This window comes from Equus przewalskii, chromosome 3 (assembly GCF_037783145.1).
Source record: "Equus przewalskii isolate Varuska chromosome 3, EquPr2, whole genome shotgun sequence".
NCBI lineage: Eukaryota > Metazoa > Chordata > Mammalia > Perissodactyla > Equidae > Equus > Equus przewalskii.
In genome coordinates, this window is record NC_091833.1 from 82,290,615 (window position 1) to 82,306,165 (window position 15,551).

Consider the following 15,551-nt stretch of genomic DNA (forward strand, 5'->3'; position numbering starts at 1 on the left):
GCTTCACTGTGAAAGAAATTATGTACTGACGATGCCAGGCAATCCAGAATTAATTCCCTACTTAGGCAGCCATACTTAGAATGAAGAACTTCTTAATCATAATTCCATTGTGATCATTGGTGTGGATGTTTGATCCATTGCTTAGTGTGATTCAAATAAATGATGAACAAATTAATGTGAGGCTTTGTGTAGGATTTTTTAAAAAATTAATATTAATGGGCAACAGGTTAATTTAAAGTAGTTACTTTCCTCAGGAAATTCTACTTCAGTCTCCACCAGTCTTTTTAACCTCACCAGTACTTAAGAAGAGAAAAAAAGGATTCATACAAACAAAAATGAAAACTGAAAGCATTTGAGTCAGTACTTCACAAATTATAATAACCACTTATGACAATTAACTTTGCACTGTTCTGCCAGTATTTTTTTTTTTTTTTAGTGGATAGGAGTGGCACTGAAAGTAGCTTTAAGAAAAAGAATATTTCCAATGCTATCCTGCTAGTGTCTGTTGATGGTTTTGGTCCCTATCTTTTCTTCTGCAGGAGTAACAACCGTTCTAACAATGACAACTCTAAGCATCAGTGCTCGGAATTCTCTCCCCAAAGTGGCTTATGCAACTGCCATGGACTGGTTTATTGCTGTTTGTTATGCATTTGTGTTCTCTGCCCTAATTGAATTTGCAACCGTTAATTACTTCACCAAAAGAGGATGGGCTTGGGATGGGAAGAGTGTAGTAAATGACAAGGTAAGTGAGAACTTCCTTCTCACCATGATTAAGAGAATCTCCTAAGAGATTAGCTTGTAACAGATAAGTTCCCAAAAATTGACATTAAGAACGTTCAAACATAAATTATATGCATAGGGATCATAGAGTTTTCTTTTAAAGTATGCTCTTGCCTGAAATCCTTTAGGAGTGCTTCTGGTAGTATTACTTCTGTTACTTCCTAGTATCTGTTAGCTCTGACTGTGTGTCAGGCACTGTGCTAAGATTTTTACATATGCTCTCTCATGTAATCTTTACGACTTGATAACTAGGGTCTCTTTTTAATTCTCACCTTTTTCTTATGAAGAAGCTGAGGCTTAGTGAAGTTACTTATTTGCCCAAGCTCACACAACTAGTCAGTAAGTATACTTGAACCCAGATCTGTCTCATCATTAAGTTCATACTCTTAAACACCACACTGCTTTGTAAGAGAGATTTGGAAAAAAAGTGGGCATTAACTTTACCTTACATAATTATAGGAATTATAATTGTATAATTATATCTGTTAGAGAATTTCAGGCGCTATTAGTGGCTTGAGTTACTCCTCACCTACCGCCATCTCTGTTGCCTGGATATAAAAGCCCGGGCAGCATTGTTCTCTCTCCCATGTTGTATGGAATAAGTAGGTAGGTGCTAGAATGCCTAGAAATTTCTGGTTGCTCATGTAGTCTATAGGAGAAAAGTTATTTGTTTTTAAGATTAACTTCTTTGGGATTTATTGGTGTCCATTTTTAGGATTCAAGTACTAAAGCTAGTGGGAGTTCTATGCACTGATATAATAACTGTTCCCTTTCTTATTCTTTAGATTATTATTCATCTGCCTTAAGAGGATGTTTTGAATACTGTAGATCACGAGATATGAAGTATTCTTGATAATAGTAAAAAGTTCTACTTAGACGGGCTCTTCTTAACAAAATATCTACCTAAATACTTCTTCTGTTAAATTTGGAATAACATACTTGCTCATTTTATTTCTTTTCAGTTATTTCAGTATCAATGTTTCTTTCTCATTTTTTGACCATATTGCAGTTTAAGCATGCAAGCAGTTGATGTTATAGTTTAAAAGTTTGCTCTTTTTCCCTAATTTTGTAAACATAGAACTTTTAATAAGAGTGCTGGTTTATTTCATTTTATAAGCTATGTTTTGCATACTAACAGCCAATGAGTAAATAGGAAAGGGAATCTGATTAATTTTCTATGCTTAACTTAGGCTATTTCAGCATTTCCATTACATTTTATTGTTGATTTATGTTTTCATTCCCCAAATAGTGTACTGCTTTTTCATTACTATGTATGCAATTACTTCTTTTTAGTTATATTAGTTACACATGCACTTTCATACTAACATTTTTTTGAAGATAAAATGCTAGATAGTTTTTTTGTAAATATGTCACAAAAGACAAATAGTGGTTTGTGGTATAAATGCCCCATATAGAGATTTATTGATATTTTGTTTTTTAGTGCTATGAGGGTGCCAGTCAAATTGATGTTTTGATTTGGCATATCAAATAATATGCCTTCTCAATCCCTGAACTTGGAAAATAAAAGTACCTATGGGCGCAAAAACCACATTCTTGCTAATGCATTCTAAAAGCAATAAGCTACTATTGATGAATACTAGATTTAAGGCTACCCACCTATCAACTCACATGTAGTGAAGATGAATCTAGGTTGAAATCATTGACATTCCAGCCGAAATTGCAGGAAAACAACTAACAAAGTTTATATGATTTCAGTTCTAAGTGGTTCAAGTTCAGTGGTTAAGTTGAAGGGAACATTACACGAGGCATGTTGCTTGTTCTTATGCACTTTTCCAGAGCTAGAGTCCCAAGCACAGTGCCAGGGGCTTAGTAGGCACTTCAGAAATTTCTGTTGAATAAATGAATTTCTGATATTAAATCTGGCAATGTAATACCAGTAAGAAGATTTCTTTGCTGTCATGAAAGGCTTTTAAAACTTAACAGTGATGAATTTATCACTGGATACTCAACCCAATTTCATGATTCAAATGAATTTTGGGAGGTTTTTTCTAAACCTACATTGGAAATATCCAGGTTCTTAGAACTGAAAGGAAATCAGGTAGAGTGCCCAAAACAAGTGCATCTGCCTGACAAATATTTCAGTGCTATCTACCTCTGCTTTAGTTTTCCTGAGATTCAGTTTTTAAGTGGAGAATGTAATTTTCTTGAAATACAGAGTTTTTGTCTACAGGCCACATTGGTGTCCTTTCAGTTTAACCAAACTGGCAGAAGTCTTCTGCTTTTGAAGTTAGTAAACCTGAGTAAATGCAGTTAAATTATCTGTCAATCTAAAGAACATATGAAAAGTTCTAAAAATTTGTAAACTGACCATTATTAATTTGCCTCATGAGAATACCCACTTAGAGGTACATATCAATACTATATGTTTGCAAAAAACAAATATGTATGTATTTAACATATAGTTTACATGTAGATTGTGCTCTGATGATCTTTAAAGTTAGTTTTTGCAAATAAATAAATAAATCCACTCAATTTATATTCAAGCTACATTTGAGTCCTCTACTAGAAGACAAAGCCTACTGTGATCTTGGACAACATTTTATACTACTTTTAGCCTCAGGTGTGAAATTAGACAACATAACCTTATCATTCTGAAAACGTAGTGCTGCATCAAATTTTTATGCCCTTGCATATACAAAACTATCTATTTATGCAAACCCCCAATTTCTCGGGAAACCTCCCTCATACTCAGTGTTTTTCCACTTGCCAAAGACTAATTCTTTCATTCCACCTCTTGATCTCCTTTCTTCTTGTTCCTTTTTCAACCTTGAACCATCAGTTATTATTTTCTGATTTCTTCAAAGCCATCTTCTCCTTTTCAACTGTCTCCTTCCTTTCAGATTATGAAGATGCTTAATTTACCATGAAGGCAAAAACAAAACTCTCTCCAGATCCTATGTCATCCATTCCCCCACCCTCAGATTCTACCCTCTTTTTCTCCAGTCAAGCTTTTTGAAAGCATTGCTTACAATGTTTGTATTCTCACTTTCAATTTAATTCTCAACCCACTGTAATCTGATTTCCTTTCCATTTAATTGTCCTGTAACTGAAGGGCACCAATAATGTCCATATTTTCAAATCAGATAATAATTTTCCATTTTTCTCAAGGGATCCCTGTTGAACCAAGTGCATATTGTTATACTCCAGAACCCATTTCAGGCCCACGTCAGCAACTCTTTTTCTCTCTTTAAAACAGGCCTTAGCATATCGACTTCCTTCCCTCAAATCCTGGCAGCTGCCACTATTCATTCTATTTTTTGAGATTCACTGCCTGAGTTCACAGTGGATGCAGTCTCCCTAGCATCTGCTCTTGTTTATCTCCAAAGACAGTCATTTGGCTTTATTTTATGTTGTTTTTGTTTTTACTATTCACTATGTGTTCTCACTTTAAGGGTTTTGTGAACAATATTTGTAAGAATGTCTGCAGCAGTAAGCACACTGTCCACTCGTTTACTGTCCCCAAATAGATAATCCCTCCTCATCCTCAGCATGAATATCAATCCTCCAGAAATTCCTTGCTCCTCCTTCAAGTGATTAGATCCCTTCGTAAGTTTGTATAGTTCCCTGCTCTTTTGCATTAGACCCTGTATCACAGTTTGTAATTGCATATTCATGTCTCAGCTCCTTCACTGATCATCCTAACACTGACCATGGTTATCTTAATAAATCGTTTACCCCTGGCCCTTTGCACAGGGCCTTGTGTATATTAGTTATTCAATAAATATGGTGCAAATTAATGAAGTAGAAGCAAATCAAGTCTACAACCCACACCTTTATCTTTCCTTCTGCAGTTATTATCTATACCTGTATCCCCATACCTTTCTTTTAACTTCCAGGATCATATATCCAACCCGTTCTTAGGCGTTTATGCATGAATATAACATCTCAATCTTTACAGATCTTTAGAAAAAGATGAAAAAAGAAACAGAAACAAAACATTCTAAATAGACTTTATATCTTTCCCTTGCCCATGCCTATTTTTTCATCTATACCTCAGTCCATGGCAAAACCTAACCTCACATATCAACAACGTGGAAGTACCCTTTAACATCTAACCAGTCATCAAACGGTGTCCATTCTCCCACTTATATTTCATACACTATGCCCTCCTTACTTCTCATTGTTTTTAATCTCTTTATTCCTCCTTATCTCTGATCACGTCTCCCTCTAATCCATCCTCTACATTAGTGCCAGTTATCTTTCTAAAACAGAAATGTGACCATTTAACTTTTCAGCTCTTCAATGAATTGTTGAAGGCAGTTCTTCAAGCAACTTGGCTAGTATGGTCCAAGTATATAGCTTTCTCATATATATGTTTACATGACGAATAATAAGGATATTTTTTGTTATTTATTTTACACTTCCTACTTTGTGCCTGGGAATATATCCATGTTGGAAATGAGGAAATCTAGGATTAGTCAAATAAAGTTACCTGCTCAGGATCACACATCTAATTAGTGATGTATCCAAGATTGGACAAAGATCCATGCTTTTATTCTTCCTCCAGCCATTACAGACCTCTCCAAATATGCATGCCTCTACACATCTCTATGACATTAGATGTGCTGATCCCTCTTGCTAAAATGCCTTCTTCTTCCTTCCCTAACTGATGGACTCCTACTTACTTCTGAAGATACATCTGATTTTATTTAATCTCGAAACTTTCCATATGAATCTAATTGCCAACCCCCATTATGCTTGTGCAGTACCTGGCACAAATTCCTTTCATGTAACCTCGTTAAATTTTACTTTTATTGTAAATAATTCTGTTTCAAACAGTAGATTACATATTCTAAGAGGATAATGGTTTTGTTGTATTAGCCATTTTCTCTGCCATTACCTAACATAGCATTTAGCATATAGTTTATTTGAATTAAATTTAAAAAATAAATAAACTCAATCTCTTGAGATTGTTTCCATTTCTAAATCTGAGTCAGTGGTTCTACCTCGGCCAAGAAAACCTATACTTTGGAAGGAAACTAGATATTAAATTACTTAAAACAGAGACATAGTAATAGAATATCCAAAATAACATGAACTGTGCCATTTTTTTGTGATTCACTCCATGCAATTCATAGAAAACATCACATTTCAAGTGTTTTTATTCATTTATTTGCATTATGTTAACATCCTGCCTTGTTCCAAAAGCATTTCAGGCAGTTTACCAAAAGAATGCATGTACTTAAGTTATTATAAAATAAAATATAAACAGAAGTCGGAAATATGAATAAAGGAAAATACATTGCAAGTATGCCCACCATTGGAGCCAGAACATTAACTGTAGTCCGTAGCTAGAGAAGTTGAACTTCAAATTCTGAGCTTCTTGGCTAAGCTCAGAATAAACCTTAGGGTGGGGGTGGGGGGGAGCTATTTTTCTTTAATCAAAAAATGGAAGCATAAATTTCCTCAGAGAAAATATTTTCCTACACTGAATTGTCTTCTTTAAGACAATATCATATGGATTTTATATTAGAGAAAGCTGGATACTGTTACAAGTAATGTCAAAATTTTCCCAATAAACGCAGTAATGAATTTCATATTGATGTTTCTTGTAGTCCCCTTCAATAAAAGCTGAAGGCATTACATTAACATACAACTCAGTGAAGGCACTTCTTCAAGGAGCTAAGCTAATATGGTTCAAGTGTATAGCTTTCTCATGGCCCAATTTAATCCAAGAAAAGACTTTAGAGTACTTAGAGAAGTGGATGGACTGTATAAGCTTCAAACAATCATCTGTAAGTATCCCTTTCTTCAGTTAGGATGGTTAGCCCGCAGTTAATAGCGTTATCTGACCAGGGAGCATGTTGTTGTTTTACAGGTAATAAGCTTTCTGGAAGCCACAGTGACTGTAAAAAAGCAACATGGTATACAGAAAGAGCATAGATTTGCCACTTTGGAGACTGGAGGTTTTCTCCAAAGTCTGTTATATTTAGTGTTATATTTATGAGAGCTCCATTTCTTTATTCTGATGGACAATCTCTGAGATCCTTTCCACCTCCAAAACCATGTGATCGTTATTTTTATTTATATGCCAGGTCACTTTGACTGATAGGTATCTATATTTTATCTAGAGCATTTCCTCATGTTATTAACACACTATTTTATCAAATACCCTTAGGAAGCCAAGATTGGTTTGCCACTGCAGAGTAAGACATTTTGATTTCTGTGATCAAATTTTACAGACTTGAAATTTTTAAGTATATATTCAGATACTCTAATAAAGTAATAACCTCAGAATATTCTGAATCTTATAAAACATCACTTAAAAATAGAAGTTTTGGGGCCAGCCCTGGTGGCCTAGTGGTTAAGTTTGGTGTGCTCTCCTTCAGTGGCCTGGGTTCAATTCCTGGGTGTGGGCCTACACCACTTGTCTGTCAGTGGCTATGCTGTCGCAGCAACTCACATACAAAAAGAGGAAGATTGGCAATAGATGCTAACTCAGGGCGAATCTTCCTCAGCAAAAAAAAAAAAAAATAGAATGCTTAATTAATGTGGGTTATATTTCCTTTTCATTCTACTTCAATAACAACATCAACAAATCCTATAGCAGCATAATTTACTCTTTTTTCCCCAGATAATTTATAAAAATACATCATTTACTGATTTTGTATATAGCCATATTTTTCCCCTCCCCACTTATATGAGTCTTAGTAATAAGTAAAACAATTTCCACAAACAGGTGGAAGTTCCACAAGCATTGTTTTTTAGTTGAGCTTATTTTAATATTTCCCAGTCTGACATCTATAGATGGTGAAATTGAGGACTTTCAGGATAATTACATAACAGAATTGTAGGCCACACTATTGGAATCTGTTTCTATTAATGTAATAAATACTTAATTATATTCTATAAAATACTTTATATGTTTATATATTATAAGAATTTATATATATATATATTATCATAGTAATCATTCTGGTACATGTCATTCACTTATCATGAAGCAAACATCTTTTTGAGCTTGCTCTGTGCCAGGAACTGTGCTAGAAGCTCTGCAGTGTACACTCTATGCTTTCAAGGAGCTTACAATCAAGTGGAGGAAAAAAGAAGTGAAGAAAAGTTTATGTGCCATTATAGAGACAAGCACCATGGTGCTGTGGAAACACATGGAAGGGGTACTTGCTGTAGTAGGAAGTGATGCCTCAATAGATGTGATTTTGGGCTGAGTCAGTGTAAAAGAGGTCTGTCTAAGGGACCAATGTGATTTGATTACTAGTTTCTGACTCAATTCTGGTATCATTCACAGGTAGGGAATACAAGAGGGTGAACAGGTTTAGGTCGGGAGTGAAAGTGACGAGTTCATTTCTGAATATTTTGTATTTTAATTACCTGTGGGATATGTAGGTGGAGAAAACTAGTGAAACATGGTAGGAATTCTGGTGAGAGATATTATATCAGTCACACATGAAGAGGTAGCAAAAGTCGTAAGAGTCACTTAAAATTAATAGAAAATAGTGCTAGTTTGCCTTCATTTCCCCCATTCTTCTTCCACTTGATTTCACTCTTCACATTTAACATTGTTTTCTTTACTTGTATTTTCAATCATACCTGGCCTTGTTCTTCAAAAGATATGAAGCAGCCTACCTAAGAGCCTTAAAGTAGAAACACGGAATGATAAAATTAAACTGTGAGAAACTAGATAGTAAGAAGTATGAGAGCTTGCCTAGTTCTCAAAAGAAAAAAAAACAACATAGGGTCATGGGCATTAAAAAAATTATCTCATGGCAGTTTGTACAGTTAATTCAAAATAGACTTTCTTGGACTATTTCTCTTCAAGAGTCTGAAGGTCTGAGGGTAAGCCAAGAGTTACACTAAATTATGTAAAATTAGTCTGGAGGGGTCAAATCATGTGGCCCAGGTATCCAGCCTGCTGATGTTCTGTCTTGATCAGAGGCTTGCATGATATTCGAAGAAGAATTTATAACATAATGTCTATCAACTTGGTTCTTTTTAATAGAAGATAATATTGAACAGGGCAAGGGTAATATCTTCTCAAAATGGCCTAGAGTACGGATATTCTTTGGTACTATCACTAGCAGATCTATGTCTTACAAAGAGCAGTAATAAAATATTATATGGACTAATCTATAGACTCTGCTTTTGTAGATTTTAGAATTGTAAGTCAGCAGAATTTTTCTCTATATACATGATTTTAATTTTAAGTAGATAGGAATAATTTGCTTTACTCTAGATGTGTGATAACTGTTTTCAAATGAACTGAGGGGAATTATTTTATCCTTTAAAAGAAAACTTTGTAAGATTTTGAGCCAGAAAGTCTTTACTGGGTTATGGGGTAGATTTGAGAAGATTTAGTACCATGGGGGTGAGCTCTTTTTCATTCAATGAATTGGTAAGAAATTATAGGTGCCAACCACTGGGTTTTGACTGAAGATAGTACTCCTTGCTATTGTATTTTTGCTTGCTACTCATTCTGAAAATAGTCATTTCCAAGTTCCAAGGGAGCATCTTAAAACCAAAACCATCATCTTGGCAAGTACTGAGCCAACCTCTGAAGTTATACTAATAGCCAGATATTGAAGCCATACTTTGAACAATGAAGAAAAAAACGATGAAATTTTGCCCTTTGTAGCTTAGTCAATGAAAGTTACAAGCATATGTTGGAATGATTTTAACACTGCATATTATAGTGTCCACAGTGTTGGGATGAAACAAAAAACACAAACATTCAAATAGGAGGGCTGCTATTTGGCTAGTGCATACTGGTACAGCCCTTCTGACTATTTACAGCTGATGTCCATTTGGATTGGTCAGAGTATCTGTTGTGATTTAACAAACTCTAGAGTTTAACAAACACCTGTGTGTTTATGTACAAGTGAAAGGTATTCAAGTGGGAGGCAGGAAGGGTGTTGGTAAGAGTTAATACAGAGTGTCTATCTGTAGACCCCTCTTGCCACAAAAGACATTTACATTTTATATTTCTTTGTCTAAATGTCTAGTCCTTACACCATAACTGCTGACCCAACTTAAATGTCCCTCTCTATGAAACCTTTCTTGAGCTCCTCCACACGATGTTTATGTCTTCTTCCAAAGATATAAAGTATATTGTCTATACTTCTTGTACACCGGTAATCATTGTCTCGCTTGTAATAATCATCACTACTTTCTACTAAGAGACTATGAGTATACATTCGTTCATTTGATTCTCACAAAAGTTCAATATGGCTTTGGTATAATTAGCTCCCTTTTTTCAAACTGGAAGCTGAAGCAAGGAGAGGTTAAGAAACATTTCCAAGGTCCAAATTCTCTATAAGTGCAATTTGAAATCATTTTAAATGATGTTTCAGTATAATTGAAATAATAACAATACAAACACTTTACGTTACATACTTTTTGGGCTAAAGAGTCCTTTGAAAATATTGACCTAGTGATATAAGCTTCAATTGGAATATTTTAAGAAAAAGTATTCCCGGGTTTCAAACAAGTTTCTCAGAGAAGTCACATAGCATGGTGTTTAAAGAGATTCAGAAGTCACCCACATCTGAGTTTATCTACTTTTTTAGCCACTCAGTAGACAGGAGACCTGGTCATGTCATGAAACCTCTTTAGCCTTCATTTCTGAATTTGTACCATAGGCTTAACAATAGAACTTACTTCCAGTAGTGAAGTTTTTCACAACTGACACCCTCAGGCTTAACACTCAATGTGATACATCTTAGCGCTCGGAAGGTGTTAGCCATCATCTCCTTACCATTTATACACTTGGAGATTACCTTCCATTTGTAACATGGTTACTACACATGTCGTTACTGAAGGAAACCTGTTTTATAGCTTTTGTAAAGTTACAAATGGTAGTCCCTCACCCCTTTTCCTTTTATACTCCAGCCAAGGCTGGAAGACTGCCTCATCAGCAAGGGAAAGACGAGAGGGAGAAACCCAATGCAGGTGAAGGACAGGAAATCGCTTTCATATCTTATTTTACTTGAACATTTTGAGAATTCTTGCTTCAAATTAACTGATACTCAGAATTCTGTTCTAAACCAATTGGTCCTCTAAATCTGTTGATTTATGCTGTTCACTATTTTGTATAATTCATTGCCAGCTCATTTTGTTTGCATTTAGATAACCAAAAATATGTTTCTATTAGCATTGAAATGCAGGTAAATACTACTTATACTTTCAGGTTTCATTAATTCAGCTACATATTATGTGACTACCTCATGGAAGGCATCATGCTAAGTGCTAAGGTTGTAGTGGTGAACAAGACAGAAGTAGCACCAGCCTTTATTAAACTTAGATTCTAAAGAGAGAGGAAGATGTCAATCAAATAATCACACAACAAAAGAAAGACTTTACACATTTTGAAACATGCCATGATGAAAGTAAACTGCGTGCTATGAAAGAGCATATATGGGAAGCAAGGATTATGATAGATAAGTGGTTAGGAAAGGCCTTTCTGAGGAAATGACATTTGAACCAAGACCAAAATCTGAGAGGGTGGAGGGAAGGCATTCCAGGCTGAGGAAGTAGCATGGCCAAAGGCACCAAACAAGGAAGTATCCTGAAAACTGAAGTTATTTGAGTGGGACTGGTATATAACGAACAAAAAAAAGAAGCCACGGTAAGAAGTACTGATTTTATTCTAAGTTCCATGAGAGAGTATTTAAGAGATTTAAGCAGAGAAGTAACATGATCCCATTTATGTCTTAAAAATTCCCTTTGGCTATAGTGTGACTAACAATTAGATGAAGTCAAGCCAAACTGGGAGAGCACAAAGGAATATTGCTTGGTCCAGGCAGGAGATGATTGTGATCCAGACTAGAGTGGGTGAGAACGGAACTGGGGAATATACAGAGAACCAGGTTGTGGATGAGCTAGGCAAAAATCCAAAAGTTTGTATTTCATCTTCTTTCTATGTTGTTAGTATTTATTATACTGCCATCTGTATATGGTTACTATTTCCCACCATCTGAGTAAAGCATTGCTGTATGATTTTGACATGAAAGCGGAAATCCTGTTATCAAATTAAAGAAGTTAAATTTCTTCATTCAGAAGATGAGATTATTCATTGTAGTTGATCATTCCTCTTGTTAAAATATTTCTACATTTCATTTATTCATCCACTCATTCATTCAAAAAATATTTGAGTGACTTGTAAGAGTCAAAACTGTTGCGTCATTTATTAAAGTTGTATTTTTTATTGTTTCCCATGTAAACAACAAAAAAATGATCCTCTAGGAAAATGGTACCATCGATTTTTACCTTGGGGGTTTCCTCAACCTCGTGGTTTTATTTATTTCCTTAAATTCTTTCTTTCTAATGGATAATAATGTTTATCAAGATACTTTTCTTCAGAATTTGAGCTGGAGTTCAGAAAATATTAAGTAGCGGTTTCACCCCACATTCTGTTAATTCTTGTATTTTTCAATAGAAAAAAGAAAAAACTTCTGTCATGATACAGAACAATGCGTATGCGGTGGCTGTTGCCAACTATGCCCCGAATCTTTCCAAGGACCCAGTTCTCTCCACCATCTCCAAGAGTGCAACCACGCCAGAACCCAACAAGAAGCCAGAAAACAAGCCAGCGGAAGCCAAGAAAACCTTCAACAGTGTTAGCAAAATTGACAGAATGTCTAGAATAGTTTTCCCAGTTTTGTTTGGTACATTTAACTTAGTTTACTGGGCTACGTATTTAAACAGAGAACCTGTATTAGGGGTCAGTCCTTGAATCTAGACACAGGTTATCTTTTGGATGTATAGCAACATTAAACTTGATTTGTTTTGCTATGTACAGTCTGACTAATAACTGCTAATTTGTGAACCAACATGTACAGTATGTATATAGCGATGTAGCTTACCAGTCGACCTCTAATGGAGACAGGCATTTGCTAACTCTTGGAACTACAAGCAAGAAAGCACCCCATGCCCAAAGAACCATTGCCTTTTTTGAAGATTTACCCTAGGAACTGGTTTAAAGTGGAATTCAGATGACCTGATTTATTTCCTATACCACACTTTATGGAGCCTTTTGATTTAGGTCTTACATAAGAGTATTTTCTACTGTGGCCTAACTGTAATTGTAAAATAACATTGTCATTCCAACATGAATTCTCCTAAGTAACAGAACCTAGTATCTGGACCATCAGTTCCCTTCCTGAGTGCTCAGAACCCCTGCTAGTGTAATTGGAAGCTTAGCACACCTCAGAAGAAAAACTAGAGATTTGAAATCAGCTTTTAATTACTCTGTATAGTATCTATAGCCATGTACATATTACAGCATGACTAGCTCAAATAATTCGAGTCACCCCTGACAGGATGTTAATTATGCCTAGAATTTAATAACTATCAGAATGTTGTGGCCATTACATTTTTAGCATCAATTTATTTGAACGTAATAATTGAAAACCTACCAATTATTTTAATCATTGAAAACTACCTTAAATTAAAAAAAAAAAGACAATAATGGATCTTATTCTTTCCAGGTATGTGTTGTATTGAAATTGCTCAGCTAAATTTTCTTGGTGCTGGAGCCTGGAAAAGTATCCAGTTTGGCTGCTGTGGAGCAACATTCATATTGGACTAGAAAATTGTGCCAAAAACTCCCACTGATGAGAATTCATAGGTGTCACAGAATATGGATAAGCACTTATATGATTCTCTTCTTTCCTGTTTACTGCAAATTCTGCCTTAAGGCTTCTTTTCATCAGGACTCAGAAGCCACTAATTACAAAGGAAAGGGCCATTAATTGGCACATTTTTCTGTCTGGAAAGCAGCTCTCTCAGATAAGAATTAATGTAAATCTGCTTTTGTAAATTGCAACTTTAAATTTCGCTGACTCAAATTTACAACAGCTTTGTATACTAGAAGAGGTTTTGGTAAGAGTTGAACATTTTTAAACTGAAGCTTTGAAGCATCACCAATGGATTGTGGATTAGTTCACATGCACAAACGTAAACACACACACACATATAATTAGCTAAATTAGAACACACACATACCAACATGTAGCTAAATTGGAAACCACAATTTTCAATTTTATATAATTACTAATGGGAAAAATTAATTTTCTTTTAATCTTTAAAAAATACTCTTTATGTTTCGGTTTATGCCCCTGAAATATGTTAATAAAAGTTAACAATTGTGTCTTATGCCTAGATTCAGCGTTTTTGGCAAACTTAAAATTCTTTTGACTCACATATACATTAGCAGTTATTAGTTGACTTTTACTAATAGATACACCTTTATGATGGTGTTTTTGTAGAAATATAAGTAGTCAAATAGTGGCATTTCTTGCAGTTTTGTACAGTATTTCAGTATAGTGCATAAATAGGTATGTTCATAAAATCAATAAAAAGAGTATCTTATGGAAATAAGCAAAATCACAACAAAAATTGCTATTTCTTTGCCTCGTTTAAATTTTATTTTTTCATTTTCTTTGTTTTAGTGTGACTCTATTATGTGCTCTGCATGATTGTATTAATTCCAAGGTCACAAATGCATCTTATTAACAGAATTTGCTGTGAAGACAGCCTTGACATTAAAAATTTCCTCCCACAAGGTAATCCATCATCCTTAATAAAATAAAATTGTTACGTAAGCCAATAAATGTATTTCTTTAATTCCCTTCCAAGAACACCTTCTTTGTCATCTACATAGTTTTAAAATGTGCACTTTATTCAGACATTGAAGTGGAAGATATCCTATTTTCTTACATATTTAAATATAGCGTAGCTCTTCTGTGTAGTTCAGGAAAGTGTGCAAGTCTAAGAAGGTACACGATGCCTGATGGTGAGCAATACAAATGCTTTGTGTGGTATATGTTATCAGACACTTTGAAATTTTGTTCTTATAAGTTCTGCATTGCCCTCTTAATGTCTGACTATAAACTATAAATTTATAAATATGTAGATATGTAAAAATAGCTGTAAATAACAGTTTCTGTAAGACAACAGGAAAGACTCACCTATGCCTTTGGCAAGGGCCGCACTTACATTGATGGCACCAGTTTTATTAGAAGTTATGGTAGATTGACCAGAAAAGTGATCGTTTTTGTTACTCTTATTTATATTTTCACTTGTTAAAATCTTATGTGAGCCTAATGACATCCTGACAGTTCGTATTTTCTGATAATGTGGACGAAGATTTTCTGTTATTTCTCTCACTCTGGTGTATGTTTTAGACACTTCTTAATCTTTTACTTTAGATAAATCAGAGGGACTTTTGGTCTTGCTGGAGAGGAGGTATGCTGCATGGAAAAGGATTTTAAATTATAAAACCATAGTCTTTATAATTATTCTTTCTTCCATAAACCATTTAAAAAACGAAAAATAAAAGTGACACAGATTTATTAATAAAATTAATTTTTCAGGAAACACATTTTTAGTAGACTAACAGTGGTCTCTTTTGCCCATAATGTTATGGCAAGTTTATGCAGTTGTACATGGACATAGTTATGGTATGTACAGAATGTAGATAAATACATGTACATATATAAAGATATAATCTCATTGTTGTATAGCTACTGCTCCGATTCAGCTAATATTTGTTCAACAAATATTTTTTACCTCCTACTATATGCCATCCCATGGGGATGGTGTTAATACCATTCATATCACACCCACAGAATTTAGTTGAAAATTAAAGTGCATCTCATTCTGATAAAGACTTAAAATCAAAGACTGAATGGAACATGTAAATTAGTTTAGCACTAAGAGTTGTTTAATGAGCTATGAGATCACTGGTGTGCTAGGATAGTGGCGGTTTTGCTCTTTTGTCCTATCCATGTTCCCGT

The 15,551-nt window shown here is 34.7% G+C and overlaps 1 protein-coding gene across 4 annotated transcripts in view; it reads left to right on the forward strand.

Moving 5' to 3' along the window:
• The window catches only part of GABRA2 (gamma-aminobutyric acid type A receptor subunit alpha2), a 129,563-nt gene extending 115,197 nt beyond the window's left edge, over window positions 1-14,366 (forward strand). For 2 of the 4 annotated variants that reach the window (XM_070612916.1, XM_070612915.1), the window contains 3 exons: window positions 540-742; window positions 6,357-6,536; window positions 12,191-13,051. In XM_070612916.1, the coding sequence (XP_070469017.1) occupies window positions 540-742; window positions 6,357-6,536; window positions 12,191-12,487 (680 nt within the window). In that variant the 3' untranslated portion in view covers window positions 12,488-13,051. Of the gene's footprint in view, window positions 1-539; window positions 743-6,356; window positions 6,537-12,190 lie in introns of all 4 variants that reach the window. The other 2 variants (XM_008530918.2, XM_070612917.1) reach the window with 1 other exon arrangement.
• The last annotated feature ends 1,185 nt before the right edge of the window (window positions 14,367-15,551 follow it).